At 47.2% G+C, this 22,466-nt stretch overlaps 1 protein-coding gene across 10 annotated transcripts in view; it reads right to left on the minus strand.

The window, feature by feature from the left end:
* The window catches only part of NR2C2 (nuclear receptor subfamily 2 group C member 2), a 113,623-nt gene that overhangs the window by 20,850 nt on the left and 70,307 nt on the right, over window positions 1–22,466 (minus strand). For 9 of the 10 annotated variants that reach the window (XR_009732592.1, XM_061397217.1, XM_061397224.1 and 6 more), the window contains 2 exons: window positions 19,166–19,276; window positions 4,176–4,376 (listed from right to left, as the gene is read on the minus strand). Coding sequence is in view for 9 of the 10 variants with exons in the window: in XM_061397217.1 (XP_061253201.1) it covers window positions 4,176–4,376; window positions 19,166–19,276 (312 nt within the window). In the remaining variant the exon portion in view is untranslated. Of the gene's footprint in view, window positions 1–4,175; window positions 4,377–19,165; window positions 19,277–21,174; window positions 22,016–22,466 lie in introns of those variants that run through there. The other variant, XM_061397223.1, reaches the window with a different exon arrangement.

Genomic DNA, 22,466 nt, shown 5'->3' on the forward strand with positions numbered 1-22,466 from the left:
GAAGGCAGGAGGAGAAGGGGGCGACAGAGGATGAGATGGTTGGATGGCAGCACTGACTCAATGGACATGAATCTGAGTAAGCTCTGGGAGTTGGTGATGAACAGGGAGGCCTGGCGTGCTGCAGTCCATGGTGTCGCAGAGTTGGACACGACTGAGCGACTAAACTGAACTGAAGATGATGAAAAACCAGAACAAGAAGCCAAGTCAGGATCAACTGAATTCCTAATCTTGGGTTTCTAAGAACAACTCTGGGCAGAACTGGGGAAACCCCACCTGACAGCCTCCTCTGCCAGCGGGAGTGGGGGCCACGCCTCTGGGCCACACCCTTCGGCAGTGGTGGGGGTCGGGGTGGGCCTGCCCAGGGCCCGATGTTACTTCTCAGTGACCCACCCTCCGATCTGCTACCACCACCGAGACCCGGGGCCGTGGGGGAGTCCCGTGCAGATGCTCCAACCATGAGGATACTCAAAGTCTCTGGCTGCTTCTCTACACTCGTGAAACAGCTTGGAAGTTCAGACTAGTACATTTAGCAGAAAAACAATTAAGCCTTACTGATTAAACAACTAGCTCTCTCGTGAGGCTCTGGAAGTGGAGGGACTGGGACGGGGGCCTCTGAGACCTATTTCTCCTGCCTTTGTAGGAGACTTTCTACACGACCCCCGTGCTCTCCATTTACAATAGTGATGTGACTGAAAAAGGCGCGTGAAAAAGTGAACAACAGCTGCTATGAAATAATGTGGGTCACAGCCTAGCCGAGGCCAAGGGGCTTGTGTAACTCAATGAAGCTATGAGCCATGCCACGCAGGTTCACCCAAGATAGACGGGTCACAGTGGAGACAAAACGTGGTCCACCGGAGGAGGGAACGGCAAACCACCCCAGGATTTTTGCTGCGCGAGCTCCACGAACATGAACAGTGTGAAAAGGCAAAAAGATACGACACTGGAAGATCAGCCCCAGGTCAGAAAGTGTCCAGCATGCTACTGGGTAAGAGTGGAGGGCAAGTCCTAACAGCTCCAGAAAGAACGAAGTGGCTGGGCCACAGTGGAAACAATGCCCAACCGTGCATGTGTCTGGTGGTAAAAGTCAAGTCTGATGCTATAAAAGAACAATATGGTAGAGGAACCTGGAACGTTAGGTCTATGAATCAAGGTAAACTGGATGTGGCCAAGCAGGAGATGGCAAGAGGAAACATCGACATCTTAGGAATCAGTCAACTAAAATGGACGGGAATGGGTGAATTTAAATCAGATTACCATTGTATCTACTACTGTTGGCAAGACTCTGTTAGAAGAAATGGAGTAGCCATCATAGTCAACAAGAGTCTGAAATGCAGTACTTGGATGCAATCTCAAAAATAACAGAAAGATCTCAGTTCGTTTCCAAGGCAAACCATTCAACATCACAGCAATCCAAGTCTATGCCCCAACCACTGATGCCGAAGAAGCTGAAGTTGACCTGTTCCATAAAGACCTTCTAGAACAAACACCAAAAAGAGATGTCCTTTTCATCATAGGGGACTGGAATGCAAAAGAAGGAAGTCAAGAGATACCTGGAGTAACAGGCAAGGTTGGCCTTGGAGTATAGAATGAAGCAGGGCAAAGGCTAACAGAGTTTTTCCAAGAGAAGACACTGGTCACAACAAACACCCTCTTCCAACAGCACATAAGAGATAACTACACACAGACCTCACCAAGTGGTCAATACCAGAATCTGACTGAAATTCTTTGCAGCCAAAGATGGAGAAGCTCTACACAGTCAGCAAAAACAAGACCTGGAGCTGACTGTTGCTCAGATCACGAACTCCTTATTGCAAAATTCAGGCTTTAATTGAAGAAAGTAGGGGAAACCACTAGGCCATTCAGATATGACTTAAATCAAATCCCTTATGATTATACAGTGGAAGTAATGACTGACCGGTTCAAAATTGGGAAAGAAGTACAGCAAGCCTGTATATTATCACCCTGCTTATTTAACTTATATGCAGAGTACATCATGTGAAAGGCTGGGCTGGATAAATCACAAGCTGGAATCAAGATTGCCAGGAGAAACAACAACCTCAGATATGCAGGTGACACCACCCTAATGGCAGAAAGTGAAGAGGAACTTAAGAGCCCCTTGATGAAGGTGAAAGAACAGAGTGAAAAAGCTGGCTTAAAACTCAATATTCAAAAAACTAGTATCATGACATCAGGTCCCATCATTTCATGGCAAATAGAAAGGGGAAAAGTGGAAACAGAGGTAGATTTTATTTTCTTGGGCTACAAAAATCACTGCAGACAGTGACTGCAACCACTAAACTAAAGCACGCTTTCTCCTTGGAAGGAGAGGCATGACGAACCTAGACAGTGTGCTAAAAAGCAAAGACCTCACTTTGCAGACAAAGGTCTCCACAGTCAAAGCTATGGTTTTTCCAGTGGTAACGTACAGGTATTAGAGTTGGACCATAAAGAAGGCTGAGTGCCAAACAAGCGATGCTTTCAAATTGTGGTGTTGGAGAAGACTCTTGAGAGTCCCTTTGACAGGAAGGAGATCAAACTAATCCACCCTAAAGGAAATCAATCAACTCTGAATATTCACTGGAAGGACAGTTGCTGAAGGTCCAACACTTAGGCTGCCTGATGTGAAGCTGACTCACTGGAAAAGGCCCTGATGCTGGGAATGACTGAAGGCAAGAGCAGCAGCGGGCAGCAGACAATGAGATGGCTGGATAGCATCACGGACTCAATGGGCATGAACTTAAGCGAATTTCAGGAGACGGCGAAGGGCAGGGAAGCCTGGCATGCTGCAGTCCATGGGGTCGCAGAGTGGGACACCACCACCACTAAGCCTTACAGTCATTTAAGTGCAGTGACTATATACAGAAACCATTACGTGGAATGACCAAGAGGTAAGAGATGCGAAAGATCACAGCCATCCTCTCACGAGCGAGGAGTCTGAGCAAGCAGGGAGGAATTCGGATTTCAGGTGATCAGAGTGGAAGCTGGGAAGGGAAGGATGAGTAAGTCCATCATGCAGTGTCTCAGAAGCACAGCTCTGAAAGCTCTGCACACTGGTGTTCTGAACACAGCTGAGCAGAAGGAAAGAAACCCTTTCCTTCCTGAAATCTCTCCACAGCGGAATGCCCCTGCAAAACACATGGATGCTTAGCGGCTTTGCTCACAGTGCTCAAAAGGCTGAAGCGATCCCAGTACCCATCAACAGATGAATGATAACCCACGCGTGGTCCATCCACAGAGCAGAATATCATTCAGCTTTAAAAGGAGGGAATCCTGAGACATGTGACCACACAGATGAACCTTGAGGATACCGGGCTCAGTGAAATTAGCCAGTCACAGAAGGACAAGTATTACAGGAGTCTCCTCATGTGAGGTCCCTAGAGTCATCAGACCCACAGAAAGGAGCGGAGTGGTGGCCAGGGGCTGGGGAGAGGTGGGGACAGGTGTTTAATGGCCATAGAGCTTTGGTCGGGGAGGATGGGGCGTTCTGTGGATGGACCAGAGTGGGGGAGGGTTGCAAAACAACGCCAATACACTGAATGGACACTTGAAACTGACTGAGGCGGTGAAGTCCACGTCACCACAAGCTTCTTTTTAATTAGAAAGCAGAGCTAAACACGACGGTGGACTGCCTCGCTCTGTGCTTGGCCAATGCGGGACACCAGCCTGAGCCCTACTCCTCCAGGCCTGGACATTCAGCGCATCCCAGTAAGCCTGCTCTTCTGCCAGCTCCTGCTCTTCCCTTCCCTGCACCTGCACGGACCCCACCTCGCCCATCAGAGGGAGAAGCAGGGCAGGAACAGAGGCCAGAGCTGAGGGGCCACAGGCTGCAGCCCACAGGAGCAAGGACAGAACAGAGGGCTGGCCAGGCCGGGTCAGATCAGACCCAGCCGGCCCTCACCTGGCTGTGGTCAGCTGTGGTGAGACAGTCGTCCAGGGGGCCACACCACCTGCTCAGTCGGCCTCCTATCTCCACCCTCCCTGAGCACTGCAGTAGCTGCCGTCTGGGCCTTGCCCCTCACTTGCTGCTTTTCACTTGAACCAAGGCAGCAACCTGCCACGGCTGCAGGTCCTCAAAGGACCTTCAGGGACGGATGTGGCCTCCAGAGCAGAGGTGAGAGTCCAGAACAAGCGTGGCAGCAGAAATGCGGAGATAAACACCTGTCAGCGGGTCTTACTTGGATCCTGCCGGGGACGAGGTTGTCCGAGGTGGTGAATATGAGCTGCTTGGCACTGGAGGTCTCCGGGGAAGCCAGGATCACCTTCCCAGTTCCAGCTCCATCGGGGCTGGTCAGGATGAACTGCTGCTTGGGGGATCCGGAGGCGTCCACCGCGGTGACGATCTGGATCTTCTGCCCCGTCTGCTGGTCGGTCACGATCTACAAGACACAACGCGGAGGGGCTCTCACAGAGAGCGTGCAACTGCCAGCGCCGGCCTGGGGGTGGCTGGGCCAGGACGGCCTCACCAGGGCCAGAGAGGGGGCAACAAGGAGCCTTTCAGAGTCCACTTCTCACAGAGCTGTGTCACTGCAGGGTGATACCATCCCTACTACTCTTACAGTCACAATGCTCTGCAGAAGGAGGGGACGGGAAACTGCACCAAGGCGCCGCAAAGGCGCAGACTCCAGGGGCGAGGCCCGTCCTGGGGGCGGGGCCCGCGGCTCGTGACTGCTCCGCCGCACACGTGGGTGAGAGCAGTTCCGGGCCTAGACCCCCACGGTTCTCACCACAAGGAGAATAAACATTCATGTTTCCTTTTCCTTTTCTCTGTATCTGCATGAGTTGGTGAATGTTAACTAAACGTACTGTGGCAATCACTTTACAATGTGATGGTACAATCTAAGTTACTGTGGTTTACACTCAGAACAGTGCTGCATATCAACTAAGTTTCAATTAAACTGGACCGAGAAAGGCCCCTTCTGTTATGAATGAAATGGAGACAATAACAAACAGTAGACGGTATCTTAACTTACATATAGAGAGAGAGTGTGCTTAAGGAGGTCCATCCATCCATCCGTGCGTGGCTCCATGTACATATGGATGTGTGTACCTCCTTGTTCCAGGCAAACTGAGAAATGTGAACAACTCTAACTTTTATTTTTTGGCCACGTTGCCTGGAACTTAGTTCCCTGACCAGGGATGGAACCCAGGCACCCTGCACTGGAAGCATGGAACCCAAACCACTGGATGAGCAGGGAATGACCTCTCCTGAGTTTCTGAACCCAAGCTGACAAAGGCTGCTTTAAAGAACGGTGGCCTCTGAAGGGCAGGCCCTGTAAATGCCCGCCTCGGAGTGACGCACAGGGGGCTCCTTGCTGACAGCCCAGCCTCCCCCCGTCCTGACTCTGAGGTCCTCAAGCACAGACATGACACCTGGCTTGGGCTGCACCCGCAGGGTCGGCACCGGAGAGAGGCCGTGAACGAGACCACGGCAGCCCTGGAGGTAGTGAGCGCCGACTCCGACAAGCCCTGAGCCTGGCTCTCCGGGGACACCCACCGCTCAGGAGGCCCCTGCAAGAGGGGGTCTCTTCCCTGCGTCCCTGCCCCAGTGCACCAGTCACGACTAATCAGCTGCTGTGGGAAGAGCAACTTCTCTGCCTCCCGCTCGTGATGTTCACGGAAGTTGTTCCAGCCCATTCCTGCCTCTCTTCCAGGCCAGGCACCGGCCCGGAGCACTGCCCGCTCTCTCCCCGAGGACCCAGCAGGCCTTCCTGGCAGACAGGACTCCTGGGGTGCTCGCGCTGGGCCCTGGGCTGGGCAGATGTGTGGTGTCTCTGGGGGACCCCAGCGCCCTGGGGCACATCTACAGACGGACCTGTGCCCCCTCCTGACAGAAATGCCTCGGGACACGGCATCCCCAGCAAACGCACAGAGTCCTACCCAACGGCTCTGCCAATGTCCAGTACAGGAGACAAGACAACGCTGGTAGGTGCCCAAGAAAATGACACAAGCAAGGAAGTCAGTTGCTTAACACGTGCTCACTGGGCAGCTGCTCGCTGATGAGCGCTGCTCCCGGTACTGAGGATGCAGACGTGAACCCGGTGGGGAGCCCACCTGCCAGAGGACAGACCGGCCGTGCAGCCATCGCACAGTCAGCGCCAGCGCCACGGAGGATGCCAAACAGCAGGGGAACGAAGAGAGCCCGACACGGGCAGGGCGTGGGGCAGCCTGAGGAGGAGAGACTGCTCTGAGGGAGTGACGCTGAGGCAAGAGAGGGGGCCATGCAGAGCTGCTACAGCGCGGGCCAGAGGCCCCGCACACTGTCACTCCCGCCGAGGGGCCAAAGGCCCACCACGCTAGAAGCAGGGCCCTCAGCGGGAAGGACAGGAAGGACCTTTCACCGTTACCAGCTGCGGTGTGCCGGGCCCCTGGAGCAGTCCAACTGGAGACAGAGAACTGGACTGGGTGAGAAAACATGTCCCGGCGACCAAGGGAGGGCCTCCTGCCTACTTCGTGAGGAGGGGAGCTAAATGGCCTTCGAAAGGCCCTCCCCTAGCCTGGAGATCTGGGAGTCAGAGGTCTGACCTCCTCTTCACACCTGTCAGCTCTCACTTTCTTCCTGAAGTGTTCTGGAATCTCACAGTGACCATGAGGTGGGGAGACCTTGCTAACACACATGGGCAGGCAGACTCCGTAATGAGACTGAGGAGACAACAAACTGAGGGGACGTATCCAAAGATTAAGTCTCCTCAGAGGAGAAAGGTGTGCCAGGGAGAATCATGTCCCCTCAGAACGAAGTCTCAGCCCTGGCCCCCAGGACTCACACAGCTGACCTAACTTGGGGCAGCCCCTGCGGATGTCGTTGACTTGAGTGGCAGCGCACTGTGCTGCCCTTTAAAAGGCGCCCACGTGACAACAAAGGCAGAGGCGGCAGTGACTCGGCTGCAAGCAGAGATGCTCCCCTGGAACCGTAAGACAGAGCCCGGCCCTGCCGACACCAGGATTCCGGGTTTCTGGCCCCCAGAAGAGGAACACACTTCTGTTGTTTTAAGCAGCTCAGTTTGTGGTAATCTGTTGCGGCAGCCCCAGGAAACACACACAAGACGCAAGCTTTAATTTCTTTACTTGGAACAAATGTGCAGACTCCCAACCTGCAAACGCTAACAAACTGCGGGCGAGGCAGGGAGCGGTGGGGGAGCACTGAAGAAGGGACACTGTTCTGACTCTTAAGGCTAAGGCCTTCCGCAGCCTGCTTCCTATCAGTGCGGCTTTAATGCTGGTTCTGAAAAGCACTTTTGTTCCGACGTGACTGATACACTGCTTCCCTGCTGGCTCAGCTGGTGGAGAATCGCCTGCAGTGTGGAGACCTGGGTTCTTACCCCTGGTTGGGAAGATCCCCTGGAGAAGGGAAAGGCCACCCAGTCCAGTGTTCTGGCCTGGAGAATTCCAAGGGCTGTACAGTCCATGCACTGATACACGAGAGAAGAATGTGTGTCTAATGTGAATCGTGAGCGTGTCTGTAACACTCTTTTCAGTAAGAAACACCAGGTGAACACAAAGAAGGCCTCCGGTGAAGCGAGTGGTGTGGGAGAAGCCGGCACAGGGGCCCCCGGGACGTGGTCCCTGCACCCTCTACAAGCGAGCCCCAGTCTCCTTCAAGTGAAGGCCGCGTGCACTGGGTTGCGTGCACTCCTGTGGACACACGTAGCATGGCAGTTTACACTGAACCCACGCCCGTTTTTAGTGTCAGCAACAGCTCCTGAGCATCGAGCCATAACGCCATCTCTCCCCGCTAGCCCTGTGTGGCTTTCGCCGCTCACTCTGCACAGGGTGGGCACTGCTGGAGATGTGCAGCCCTGTCGAGCAGTGCCGACTGCGCTCTACCAGCCCAAGGCCCCCGGTTCTAATCCAAAAGGCCCTCAGCGATGGCCTCACATGCTGCCATTCTCATCTATTCACCCTCTCTGTTCCAGCCAGGCTGGGCCCATCATTTCTACTGGAAAAAAGAGCTTGCAAAGGGACGGCTTGAAGGCAAAAAGCCAGTCATGACCTAACTTCTGTTTCAATTCTCCAACTTTTACATTTAAAAAAAAAAACCTAAACTCCAATTGACAACATTTAAAAGTGGGGTATTTCCCAAAGAAGTCCTGTTTACTGCTCTTCAGGCTTCCCTGATGGCTCGGGGTAAAGAATCCACCTGCAATGCAGGAGCTGGGGGCTCAACCCCTGGATTGGGAAGACCCCCTGCAGGAGGAAATGGCAACCCACTCCAGTATTCTTGCCTGGAGAATCCTGTGGACAGAGGAGCCTGGCGGGCTATACAGTCCACGGGGTCACAAAGAGTCAGACACAAATGACCACCCATGCGCACGCACACACACAGAGTTCTTTTTAACAAACGAGCAGCTCTGGCCATCCTGGGCCCACGTTCCCCCCGGTGCCAGCAGGGTGGGTGTGGCTGCCCCTTTAGCTGGTTTCCCCAACCCCTGCCCCGCCTCCTCCTCCACTGCTGCTTGGGCCTGGGAACACCTGAGTCTGTGATTCTGAGATGGCGCTTGGAGCTGCAGCCACGACTGGAATGCCTGCCCACTGCCTTCCAGCCGCGTCAGCGTGGAGCAGCCCTCGCGCTTTCTGAGCCTGCTTACAGCTCTATAAAAAGGATCTCCAGGGAAGTGAAACAACACACGTCAAAGTGCTTGGCACACAGCCTGGAACATAACAGGACCGAGATGAAAGTACTTCCCTTCTCTCAGCTCTCTCACTTCTCCCCCTCACTTGGGAAGCCTTGTCTCAGCCATTTCATCAATTCTCCCCCACTGAGTAAATCAGGACTTTCTTTTGCGGCTCACTCACGCGTGTCAGGCCCTAGGCTCACTTCAGTTCAGTCGCTCGGGTGTGTCTCTTTGTGACCCCATGGACTGTAGCACGCCAGGCCTCCCTGTCCACCACCATCTCCCGGAGCTTGCTCAAACCCACGTCCATCGAGCCATCCAACCATCTCATCCTCTGTCGCCCCCTTCTCCTCCCACCTTCAATCTTTCCCAGCATCAGGGTCTTTTCCAATGAGTCAGTTCTTCGCATCAGGTGGCCGAAGTATTGGAATTTCAGCATCAGCATCAGTCTTCCAATGAATATTTAGAGCTGATTTCCTTTAGAATGGACTGGTTGGATCTCATTGCTGTCCAAGGGACTCTCTCAAGAGTCTTCTCCAACAGCACAATTCAAAAGCATCAATTCTTCAGCACTCAGCTTTCTTTATGGTCCAACTCTCACATCCATACATGACTCCTGGAAAAACCACAGCCTTGACTAGACGGACCTTTGCTGGCACTAGGCTAGAGACAGGCATTACGGAGATGGTGCCTGCTTTCACCAAGCTTTTAGTTTAATGAGAAAGACTGGCAAAAAAACAAGTAAACAGACCAACCAGGAAATAATTTAAGTGTATGATACATGCTTTGAGGGGAAAGATCAGGCTGGGGTAAGAGAAAAATGCAGGCACTTTAGAAAGAGAGATGAGGAAATGCCTCTGTGATGAGGTGACGTTTTAAAGAAGATTCAAGGATAAGGAGAATGGTGGCAGGTACAGGTCTAGGGGAAAGTGTGATCTAAGCAACAGGACATGTTCCGATGAGGGACGTCCTGAGAGGAAGGGGCTCTGGGAACTGATGTCAGGCCCAAGGATCTAGAGGGGAGGGGGCTGGCCCTGTGGGGAGTGTGGGCCTCTAAGCCAGTGAGAGCCACTCAGGGGCTGTTCCCCAGAAGCAGGTCTTCCGGTTCCTTGTGCTATTGGAGACCTGCCCTATACTCTTCTATATACACAGACATCCACACACGCATCCCAGACAGACACACAGGTCTTTATGTAATACATGCAAACTCTGTCATCACTACAGGCCAGCACATGTTAGAGCATAACAAAGAACAGCAGCAAAGATAACGAAACTTAAAATGAAAACAGTAAAAAATGTTTAAACGTTTTTTGAACTACACAAAAAAGTAAATGATTTTTTAAATAAATAACTCACATGAATAATTAGTGTTGCTCACAGGCGACAATGATAAAACATTGGCCCATTCTCCATTTGGCCCCACCAACGCCTCAATTCCTACAAGTTCAGGTGGGTAAAATACCTGACAAAGTTTTCTTTCTTAAATAAGATAAAATGTGTTTTCTAAATACACTCAAAGTTTTAAGTGAGGGAATGATGGGAAACAAAGACCTTCTTAGATGTTGGCTGGAAACTGGCAGCTGGGGGGCAGTTGGGGCGGCCCTGGGGAGAGCTGAGCGCGGAGGCGGGTGCAGGCGGGGGGGCGCCAGCGTGGAGGCGGCGCCAGAAGCGGCCCTCCGGTCTCCAGCCTGAGCAGGCGGTGGACGGGCGAGAGGCCGCAGGCACTGAGAGTCTGCTTCTGGCCTGCCAAGTGTGAGATGCCCAGGTGAGGATGTCCAACCAACTACAGACAGGTGAGTCACGCTCAAAGTACACTTCCAGTTGCAACTTCCACACATGAAGGGCTGGGAAGTCATCATTCCGTCCTTAAAAAAAACTGAAAACCAAGGACTTTCCTTGAGGGCCCATCAGAGAGCTGACCGTGAGGCACACTGAGATCTGGAGAGAAGTGGATGCGTCAAGTCTAAGGTCTGCTTACGTGGGTCAGAAGCCAAGCGGGCGGGAAACCCAAGTGGTGATCACAGTGAGGCTGGAGACCTCCTGTACACTAGGACGGGGCTGAGAGACTCCGGGGGGTAAAGTCACAGAGGGTCCCGCATGCTCACGAGTTCCAGCTCCAGGAACCCACCTGGGTCTCCTGGTAAAGAAATGAGAATGATCCTCTGGTGACTCTGGCAGGGGAAGAGGGAAGAGTATTCTTGGTAACAACAAAACAAAACAAAAAACTCAATGTAACCAAGGTCTGTTCCCCAGGAGAGAAGACTTTACCAGAGACTTGTCTTATCCCACTGCGGAAAGGCCATTTCTTCAACTCCAGGTCCCTCTACCCTGCCTTTCTCATCTAAGTGGGGGCAGGGGAAATAAATAAATACTTGCGAAGGTCATAGCCCAAGGACAGAGGACCACGAAGATACTGAGATTTCGTCATAAGATTACAGACCTGGGCAGTGTATTAAAAAGCAGAGACATTACTTTGCCAACAAAGGTCCGTCTAGTCAAATCTATGGTTTTTCCAGTGGTCGGGTATGGATGTGAGAGCTGGACCGTAAGGAAGGCGGTTCAGTCGCTAAGTCACGTCCGACTCTTGTGACCCCATGGACTGCAGCCTGCCAAGTGCCTCTGTCCACGGGATTCTCCAGGGAAGAATACTGGAGTGGGCTGCCATTTCCTTCTCCAGGGGATCTACTCAACCCAGGAATAGAAACCAAGACTCCTGCCTTGCAGGCAGGTTCTTTACTGACCAAGCTAAACTGATGCTTTTGAATTATGGCATTGGAGGAGACTCTTCAGAGTCCCTTGGACTGCAAGGAGACCCAACCAGTCCATCCTAAAGGAAATCAACTCTGAATAATTCATTGGAAGGACTGATGCTGAAGCTGAAGCTCCGATACTTTGGCCACCAGATTCGAAGAGCCAATTCATTAGAAAAGACCCTGATGCTGGGAAAGACCGAAGGCGGGAGGAGAAGGAGATGACAGAGGATGAGATGGTTGGATAGCATCACTGACTCAATGGACATGAGTTTGAGCAAGCTCCAGGAATTGGTGATGGACAGGGAGGCCTGGCGTGCTGCAGTCCATGGAGTCGCAGAGAGTTGGACACGAATGAGCGACTGAACAGCAACCACCCTTCCCTTACACCTTACCAACTAGGCTACAGAATGGTAACAGCGGATTACAGCTGAGCTTCAAGATACAAACTCTCTGAGGAGGAATATCTAGGGCAGCTCAAAGTCAAGAGGACAGAAACAAAGGCATCTAGAGGAATCTGAAGTTTCAGCCACTTACAGCCACAGCAAACATTACACAGAGCGCAACCCCCAGCCAGAACAACAACCCCTCATACAGAGGCTGATGCACTTCCGTTCCTGCTGTCTAACACAGCCAACATTGTCTGACATTTAGCAAAAAAAAAAAAAAATACACAGAATTTCAAAACATAAGAAAAATACAATCTGGAAAGACAAAACAAGCATCAGACCCAGACTCAGATGTGACACAAATGTTAGAACTTTCAGATAAGGAATTTAAAATAACTCATGATCAGTATCTAAGGATCTCTGAAGGAAAAAAAAAATAGACAACATGTAAGAACAAATGATAAATCTACAGAGATATGAAAATTCTCAGAAAACATAGCATGCTAGAAATCAAACACACTGCAGCAGAAATGAAGTATGCCTGGGCACAACCAAGGAAACCACCGGTGAGCTTGAAGACAGGCCTGAAGGAGCCCTCCACTGAAACGTGAAGGGGAAAGCACGAAGAAACCAACGCAGAATACACACGCGACACACAAAACCCAGAGCACAGGACCCAAGAACCACGGGACAGCTGCAGGAGAGAACAGATACGTAACTAGAATACCAGAAGAAGAAGTATTCAAAGTAATAATAGGTGAGAACTTCCCGTAGTTAATGACAAAACACCAAACCACAGATCCATGAAGCTCAGAGAACATCAAGCACAGTAAGAACTCAAAAACTACATTTAAGTATATCCTATTTATAAGACCAAAAAAGATAAAAAGTTAACTCTCCCTGTCAAAAACATGGGAAAAGATTTCTCTCCCACTCTCCCTTTGGGAGAAAAGTCCACCTCACCAATAAAGAAAAAAAAAATTTTAGAGCAGATTTGTCTTTAGAAACCATGCAAGACAGAAGATGATAGAGCAAAATAGTTCAAATGCTGTTGAAATGAACCACCAAACCAGAATTCTACATTTGACAAACATATCCTTCAACAGTGAAGGCGGCTCCATCAATGAACGGATAAATCAATTATGGCACACGGTGGAGAGTTATGTAGCCCTAAGAAAGAATAACATACACGCCATAAGTGTGGGTAAACATTATGTAAGACACAAAAGAAGCCAGACACAAAAAAGGTCACATACTGCGTGACTCCATTTATAGTAAATATCCAGAACTGATAAATCCACAGAGATGGAGTTCAGATAACCACTAGGGACCAGGTGGACGAGGCACAGGGAAAGCTGCACAGTGGGTAAGGGGAGTGAAGGAGTGAAAGAAATGTTTTGAAACTTGTCAGAGGAGGTGGCTGCACCATATTATGAATATGTTCAATGCCACTGAACTCGTTACTTTAAAATGCTTAATTTTATGTCATGTATTTCACAGAAAATCATAAAAAAAAAAGACAACCCAACATCAAGAAAGTCAAAGTGAAATAAAGACTTTCTCAGACCAAAAAAGTGAAGTCGCTCAGTCGTAGCCGACTCTTTTCGACCCCGTGAACTGTAGCCCACCAGGCTCCTCTGTCCATGGGATTCTTCAGGCAAGAATACTGGAGTGGGTGGCCATTTCCTTCTCCAGGGGATCTTCCCAACCTAGGGATCGAACCCAGGTCTCCCGCATTGCAGGCAGACGCTTTAACCTCTGAGCCACCAGGGAAGCCGCTTTTCTCAGACAAAAACTACAAATTCATCACCAGCAGATATGCCTTGTAAGTAATGTCCCAAGGTTTTTTTCAGGCAGAAGGTAAATGGAACAGATCAGGAACTTGCATTTACATAAAGAATGGGAGAACACCAAAGAAGGAATTAATGAAGGCAAAACTAAATCTTCTTTTTCTTATTCTTAATTGATCTTAAAAAAAAAAAAAAAACTGTTAAAATTAAGTAACAATGTACTGGGTGACTACAGCATGTGGGTAAGTGAAATGAATTACAGCAATATTACAAAAGATGGGAGGCAGGGGTTGGCAATACTGTGAAAAGGTTCCCATTATAGGTGAAACAGGGTGCTGTCAGTTGACGATAAATTTAGATTAGTTTAAAATGTGAATTGTAAACTTTAGGGCAACAACTAAAAACACTTGTGAAGAGGTACATGTGATACACTAAGAAAAGAGATAAAAGTGGATCAGATAAGTTGCTCAATCAAAACTAGAAAAGGCAGAAAAAGAAGCCTGGCATCATACCAGAAACAGTTACATACACGGTAATATTAGTTCAAATATATTGACAATCTGTTTTAAATGTGGGTGTTCTGTATACACCATCCAAAAGAGACTGTCATCTGGATAAAAAAAAAAAGACTCGACTATACATTGTTACAGAAAACCCTAAACGCAGACAGGTGAAAAGTGAAAAGTCAAAAGACAGCTAGAGTAACTACTTCAATGTGAAGACAAAGCAGACTTCAGAACAAGGAAAATTTTAGGCATAGAGAGGGGCTTCATATGATAAAATGGCTCAATCTCCCGCAAAGACGTAACAATCCTCTTAATGTGCACGCGCCTAGCAACAGAGCAGCAGAGCACACGAGGCAAAACGGGTACAACTGCCAGAAAGAGACGAAGCGGTCAACCGGCCATCTGAAGGTGTCGCTTCTCTGTCAGATATGCAGGCAGGAGATCAATCAGGATACAGCTGACCTGAGCAGCACTATCAATCACCCTGATGTAACTGACATTCATAAAGTCCTCCAGCTAGCAACAGCAGAACATACCTTCTTCTGACGCCTGCATGGAACATTCACTCAGACAGACCACTTCTGGGCCATAACACACACACACACACACACCACATTCTGGGCCATAAAACACACACACACACACCACACCACACGACACACACACGCACACACACACACTCCCTCTCAAAATATTTCACTGAGTATGTAAGGAAACAGGCGCTCTCACACCAGGCTGGCTGGAGTAAACTGGCAGAACCTCTTTGGAAGGCAGTTTGGCAACGACTGTCAAAATTACACGACACACTCTCACTACCAGCGACCCGGTTTTGAATAATTGATCCTACAGGAATACTCTCAGGTGAAAGGTTATTTATCACAACATTCATAAAATGAAATCTCAAAACCCTACTTAATAAAAAGAGGAGGCTCTATTTGTACCACTTTACTCCAAGAGTAAAGCGCAGAGCAGTGCGGGCAGAGCGTGGCAGGCGTGTGAACTATGCTGTGCTGCTCACATGTGCACTCACGGGTGTCGGTGCAGGCCAACTCTGAAAAACTAAGCAATATGGCAACAGTGGCCATTCTTGGGAGAGACGTGGAGAGGGAGACTCGTCTTCTACTTTCTCTGGTATGACTCAGTTACGGTGTGTATCTATTACCCATTCAACACATACAAACAACTCCTATGAGAACCTGAGAGGAGCCACCAGAGTCAGCAGAGCAAGAGAGGAAGCACCAGAGGCTGCGGATGGAGAAAGGACAGACAGCAGGCACCGGCAGCTCAAGAACGACACGCAGGAATACAGAGCTGATGGAAGAGACCGAGGGAAGGAAGCTGCAGGAGCCCGGGATGCACTCCCCTGGGGAATGTAATGCAGATTCCAAACTTCTAAAAAACAAGAGAAGTCTTTTCTAGTAACAGGTGAAACATCCAAAAAATAGAGGAGATAAAAAAGCACCATATCATATAAATGTATTTCATAAGCTTAAATTTAAACATTTCCTTCAGTCAAACAATAAGTACAATTATGCTCTACTGAAAACATAAATGTGAAATGGAGAGTGTGGAGGAATAGCTCAGGGACACCTTAAAATCCACAGGTGGAAAAGAAGCTTTAAGCCAAGATCCGCCCCAGAGAGAAGGAAGGCGGCGTCCAGTGAGCGCAGTGACCCCCAGCACGTCAACTTTGGTGCGTACTGTGCCAAGTGTTTCTCTTTTAATCTCCAGCATCACTGACTCGATGCACAGGAAACTGAACAATCTCTAGAAGATAGGGAAGGGCAGGGAAGCCTGGTGTGCAGAGTCAGACGTGACTGAACAACAACAGATCACTTTAAAAGCTGGATTAAAAAATGACATTTGAACGTAATATGCGCATAATCTTGGAAGTAATAAAGAACAGAGCTTGAAAACCACTGGCCTAGAAAGACTGCATATGATGGAAACTCATGAAATTTCCCGAGAAGCTAGGTTTTGTGACTGGACTGCTCCAGTGAGGCCTCCTCCTCAGACAAGCCGGTGTTTCCCTCTTGCCGCCATCCTCTTCCTCCCACACTTTCTGCACGGGACTTCTGCATCCCCAAAACACCACAGCTCTCCACCCAGTCACAAGTCCGCCTCTCCCCACACCGGGAGCGTCGCTCTTCCCCACGTGGTCGCAAAGCCCTTCTGCAACCAGTGGGCTGACATGTAGCAGTGACACAGACCCACTGGCGGGGCAGCCCTCTGCTGGTCTGCACGACTGGATGTGCTGCTGGTCGTGTGCTGACTGGCACCTTGATTTTTGCTGTCATTATTAAAAACAGTAAAAAGAAATCCTAGGATGGGGAAAAAAACAACTATAGAGGACTTAGTTGAGAAAACTGATGAATTTTAGAATTTGGACTATGGATTAGATAATGGCTTGTTTCAATATTAAATTGCCTGATTTTGATCACTGTAGTGTAAATACATAGGAGAATGTCATTCTCCATAGCAAATGCAACAGAAGTATCCAGGGCAAAGCAGCGTGATGTCTCTATTTTTATTCTCAAATGATTCAGAAAAACATACATCATACATACATTCAGAATGTTACAGCAAAAACTGGTGAATCTGTATAAAGGGAATACAAGATTCCTATGTATTATTTTCCTTACGTCTGAACTTGTATGGAAATACAACATTAAAAACCCGTAACACAGATGCTAACCCTATTGCCGTCTACTCCCTATAGGCTACGGGCACTACCTCTTCGCCTGTTTACAGCGCCATCAAACAGGCACTGTCACGATCGCCACTTGACAGTTACGGATGTTAGAGAAGCTTCCCCGGGTCACACAACTGAGGAGACACAGGATTTACTCCTAAAGTCCGTGCCGTTCAGAGCCAAAAGTTTCTAAATGTTGCACAGCTTGCCATCCTTACTGAATAATCTTCCCTCACAAACCTATCACAGAGCTACTATCTAGGTCAGAGCACTGATTACTCACTAAAACATCAGGAAATGAACTCTTTTCCCACAATGGGTTGGAGATCCAACGCTTAAGTCAGGGCTAGAAAGGAAAACTTCATAGAAGACATCGGCGCCAACATCAAGAACTAGAAACCAACTTACGTTGGTTATGACCATAACTCTTCTTTAAAATACCAAACTTTCAAACACACTTCAGTTCAAGCAAAGTATATTCAATTTTATTGACAGTTCACAATGAAAAGATTTTCAGCTATACTTACTACACATAAAACTCATGTTAAGGGGTTATTTTCCCTAGAGAAACTGAAAGCACAACACCACAGATCCATTCTACAAGACTTGTGGCTCAAGAACCTGCATTCTAGCCAGGACAGTGGTGGAACCACGGACCAAGCGCCAGGGCATGGGAATACCCCTCTGGATGAACTGGGATGCCCACACAGCCCCTAAGAAAACAAGGATTCTTCTTACACCAATACAGGGGGCTGTACACTCTCTCTGGAAATATACACTAGCTCCAAGACTAGCTGGAGTCTTCTGGGGGAGTGTTCTATGCTCTCACCTGCCCTTGGATGGCTGTGAAACCACAATGTAACAGCCATAGTTAAACATACAAAGTTAGTCCCTTTTCCAAACCTGGGAGAGTTATGTAGGCAGGATCCTAATACCTACTACATTAAACTATAAAGGACTCATTTTCAAGTCACAATCAGCAAATAAGAACAAAGTGAAAGAAAAAATAACTTAGCTACATAAAGTTTCTAATTCTGAAGAACAGTAAAACCTCATTGGACCAATAACTTCTCAATTTCCAAACACTCAGATATGTGTGTCCTACTTGGTGTGAAGTGAAAAAAATTACAAGTATATGAACTTCCATTTTATGATTAACTTATGTAAAATAGGCATGATGGAAATATAATTTTTAACAACTCTCATTTCACTTTCCTTAATACAACTCTGTTATGCTTAGTTTTTAACAATCCATAAAATCACTTTTAAGAATGGGGAAACACTACAGAAACCATCTTCTTATTACAGCTTACTGCTCACTTTTACTTAGCTTAAAGTAAGCAAACTGAAAATGAAAGCGATCCTTAACTAATTCACTTGAACACCTGGCTGCCTGGTATTTTCTCAGACTTCTGTTACATATTTAGTGCTTTTTCTGCCATTCATTTCTGCTCACGTGCTTTGGTTTGGTCTTCTGATTCAGCCTTCTGAGGTAACTATGAATCTAATTTGAGTCATCAGCATTCCCCTTCTTCCTGCTTGCTGGTCATGATTTCAATACACATATCTTCTCTTTCTTCAGTGAGCCAGAGGCAGGCTCAGAGCCCTGGGGAAGGCTAACCTTCCCATAAGTGAATATGAAATAGTTAACAGGAACGATACTACTACTGCTAAGTCGCTTCAGTCGTGTCCGACTCTGTGCGACCCCATAGACGGCAGCCCACCAGGCTCCCCCATCCCTGGGATTCTCCAGGCAAGAACACTGGAGTGGGTTGCCATTTCCTTCTGCAATGCATGAAAGTGGAAAGTGAAAAGTGAAAGTGAAGTCGCTCAGTCGTGTCCGACTCTTCGAGACCGCATGGACTGCAGCCTTCCAGGCTCCTCCGTCCACGGGATTTTCCAGGCAAGACTGCTGGAGTGGGGTGCCAAATACTTATTATAGATAACGAGGACACACTGAACATTATCATGTGCCAAGCGCCGCTTTAAGCTTCTTACAAGCAATATCCACTGATTTTTCCTAATAACCTTATGAGGTAAGCACTACTATTATGCACATTTTCTAAATGAAAAAACTGAGATGTTAGGAAAGCGATAAAGTGGAGCACTGGGATCTGACTTCAAGCGGGGTCCACGCTCTTAACTGCTAGTTTACTAGGACATGCTGCCTCTCAGTTCTGAAGTTCAAAAGTTATAAAACGGTACTTCATTCCAATAGTTTGAAGTGACACTTCAGACTTTTAGATTACAAGTAAGTTAGTTTAGCAAATGTAAACTCTTTCTTCTTTTACATTTTAAAACATAAATGAGACTGCACTATACTGGATGCCTAAGAAGCACAGCTCCTTCCTGAGACCCTCAGGCAGCTCTGTTTTTGGAACGGATTCAGGGAGGGTGGGTGGCTGGACCCCAGGGGACTGGGGAGGTACCTGAATGCGCTGAGGTGAGGCTACCGCAGAATCAGTGGAGATTATCTGGATGCGCGGGGAGGGGCTGGTCATCCCTGGAGATTCCGGCCGAGAAGTCTGTGTACGTGGTACCTGTGGGCGAGAAGCGGGCTGGATCACAAGGGGGCTCAGAAAGGTCCCAGTGGGCGTCTGAGGACCAAGCCCCTTGGTTTCACTGTGGCTCCGAGTGACAAAATGTGTAGTTCAGGATGACAAAGCATCAACGAGACGCTTCTCCAGAAGGATCCTGAAAACCAGCTCAAACAGCTGTTTCTAATGTTGAAAATGCAAGAAAAAATGAAAGGAATTTTCAGGTCTGCTCTGTGCAGCATCAATTAAATATAAAGCTACCAAAATAACTTTTTAGAAATCATCTTTGAACTTTTTCCCCCCACTGTCTACAAAGCCAGCTATAAAGCACTCCTGTGAGATGACAGTTTTCAGAAGAAACGCTCTCACAGTACTGCTGAGGATGGCAAACAGAACCAGAATTACACTGTAAACTACCATTATTAGTACTTGTCAAAGAGCCTGGCAACCTCCCACCCCACGGGGTGAAACTTGAAAAAGTTCATCAGTAACACAAGGTCAGTACCCATCAAAGTAAAGGTTCAAGGTTCAGAACAGTCACTTGGACACCTGAAGTGATCAGGTATTATTTTTCTTTGAATAAAAGTATGTTATGAACCAATATTTTTCAAACTTAAAAAAAAAGAAGAATAGGAGGAGGAGGAGGAAGAAGAAAATACTTCTCGATTCATTCTATGAGGCCAATAATACCTAATACCAAAACCAGACAGATGATCACAAGAGAACTACAGACCCAGACCAATATTCCTTATGAATAAAGATGCAATCATCTGAAACAAAATCCAAACAAAATGAATCCAGAACCATATAAAGAACCATACACTATGACTAAGTGGGATTTATCCCAGGAATGCAAGGTTGCTTCAACATATGAATCAAACAATAAAATATACCTTAGAAGGGGACAAAAGTCAAATGATCATCTCAATGGACAGAAAAAGCATTTGACAAAATTCAATACTCTTTCATGATTACAAAAAAAAAAAAAAAACACCCCATTCAACAAACTAAGAAGTACTGATATGTCAACCTGTTAACAAGTCTTTATAAAATATAGCTAACATAATGCTTAATGATATAAGACTAAAACCCTTCTCCCAATGATCAGGAACAAGACAAGGAAGTCTACTTTCCCATGTCCACTTGACATCATACTGCAACTTCTAGACAAGGCAGTTAGAAAAGAAAAAGAAATAAAAGCAGCAAGATCTGGAAAGAGGGAAAACGATCCCTATTAGCAGATAATACGATCCTTTATACAGAAAATCCAGAAGACTCCACAGAAAAACTACTAGGTCTAATAAATGAGTTTCAAGGTCGCAGAATACAAAATCAACATATGAAAATCAGTTATTTTTCTATACGTTAGCAAAGAGCACTCAGAAAATTAAAGAAACAATCCCACTAACCATAACATCAAACACAAGAAAATACCTAGAAATAAGTTTAACAAACAAAATACAGCATTTGTATACTGAAAACTACAAAACACTGTTGAAAGAAATTAAGATGTAAATAAACATAAAGACATCTGTGTTCATGATCAGAAGACTTAATACTGGTAAAATGTCAATACTACCCAAATTGATCAATAGATTCAATATAGTTGCTATTCGAATTCTAGCTGCATGTATTGCATAAATTGATAAATTCATCCTAAAATTCATGAAAATGCAAGGGAACCAGAATAGCCAAAACAATCTTGAAAGAGAACGAAGTTGGAGGACTGAACTTCCTGGTTTCAAAACTTACTTGTCTCTTGTGTCTCCTGCATTGGCAGGCCGGTTCTCTGCCACCTGGGAAGCCCCTATTAGAAAGCAATGGTAATTGGAACAGTGTGGCAATGGCATAAAAATAGACTAATAGAGCAATAAAACAGAACAAAGAGCGTAGAAACTAACCTTTCCATCAATGGTCAGATGATTTTTGACAAAAGTGCCATGATAACTCCATGGGGAAAGAAGAGCATTTTCAACGAATGGTGATGGAAAAATAGAAGAATGAAACTGGACACCTCACTCCTATTATATAAAAAACAATTAATTCAAGAGAGAGAATTCTAGGGAAATGGTGGAGTAGGAAGCACCAGGAATCTGTCTCTCTATCTAGATCACAGACAGACTTCAGAAACTGTCTGATGGGACTATTGTGGAACTCCAGAGTCCAATGGAGGCTTGCAATTTCCGGGGGAAGACTTGGACGATACAGTGCGGTTAATTTTGGTCAACTCCAGCTCCTAGCACAACAGTGCAGCTACCTGTCCCCGCCCCTACCCCAGAGCAGGGAACTGTGCACACACTCCGGAAGCAGCCTGCACACAGCCTTGGGAGCCAGGGTGGCAGAAAGGGTCCTTGTCTTCCAAAACTGGGGACCCGTGCGCCAATCGCTGACTGCTTCTGATCCCAGAGGTGCAGACAAGGAGGTGGCACCCACGGTCTTTGCACTTCCTCCTACTGCTGCCAATGCCCATCTCTACTACAGTGATTTCCAGGGGACTTAAAAGACTGGTTTGTTCTCCCACCACCCCCTTTTCTCTTTGTTCTTCTTTTGGGAATTAGACATTACAGACAAAGACTTTCAAACTAACTGCATTACAGGAAAAATTAGAAAGTAACTACACATGCTTAGGGAAAGACACATGTTTAGAAAAGACCTTAAATTTACATGTCAGGATGTTGCTTACAGAAAGTGCTTACAATAAAAACAAATTAACAAAAACCAGCAAATACCTGGCAAGAGAGAGAATCTGATTTCTAGAGTTACCACATTATTAGATTCGTATGTCCAGTTTTCAACAACAAAATCACAAGGCATACAAAGAAATAAAAGTATGGCCCAGTCAAAGGAAAAAAAAAAAATTAACAAAAATTACATCTGAAAAAGATCTCACATCAAATGCACTAAATAAGGACTGAACTAAGGAAGATGTGGAAAAGTCAGAGAATGATATATGAACAAAATCAAAATACCAATAAGCGACAGAAAATCTAGAAAGAAAGCAAAAAAATTTTGGAGCTAAAAAGTTCAGAAATTGAAATGAAAAATTCACTAAAGGGATTCAAAGGAATATTCGAGTAAGCAAAAGAATCAGTAACCTTGATGGGATTTAGTGAATCTGAGGAACAGAAAGAAAAAAGATGGGAGAGAAGTGACCAGTGCCAAAGAGGCCTGCAGGATACCAGCAGTGAGACCA

This window comes from Bos javanicus, chromosome 22 (genome assembly GCF_032452875.1).
Source record: "Bos javanicus breed banteng chromosome 22, ARS-OSU_banteng_1.0, whole genome shotgun sequence".
Lineage (NCBI taxonomy): Eukaryota > Metazoa > Chordata > Mammalia > Artiodactyla > Bovidae > Bos > Bos javanicus.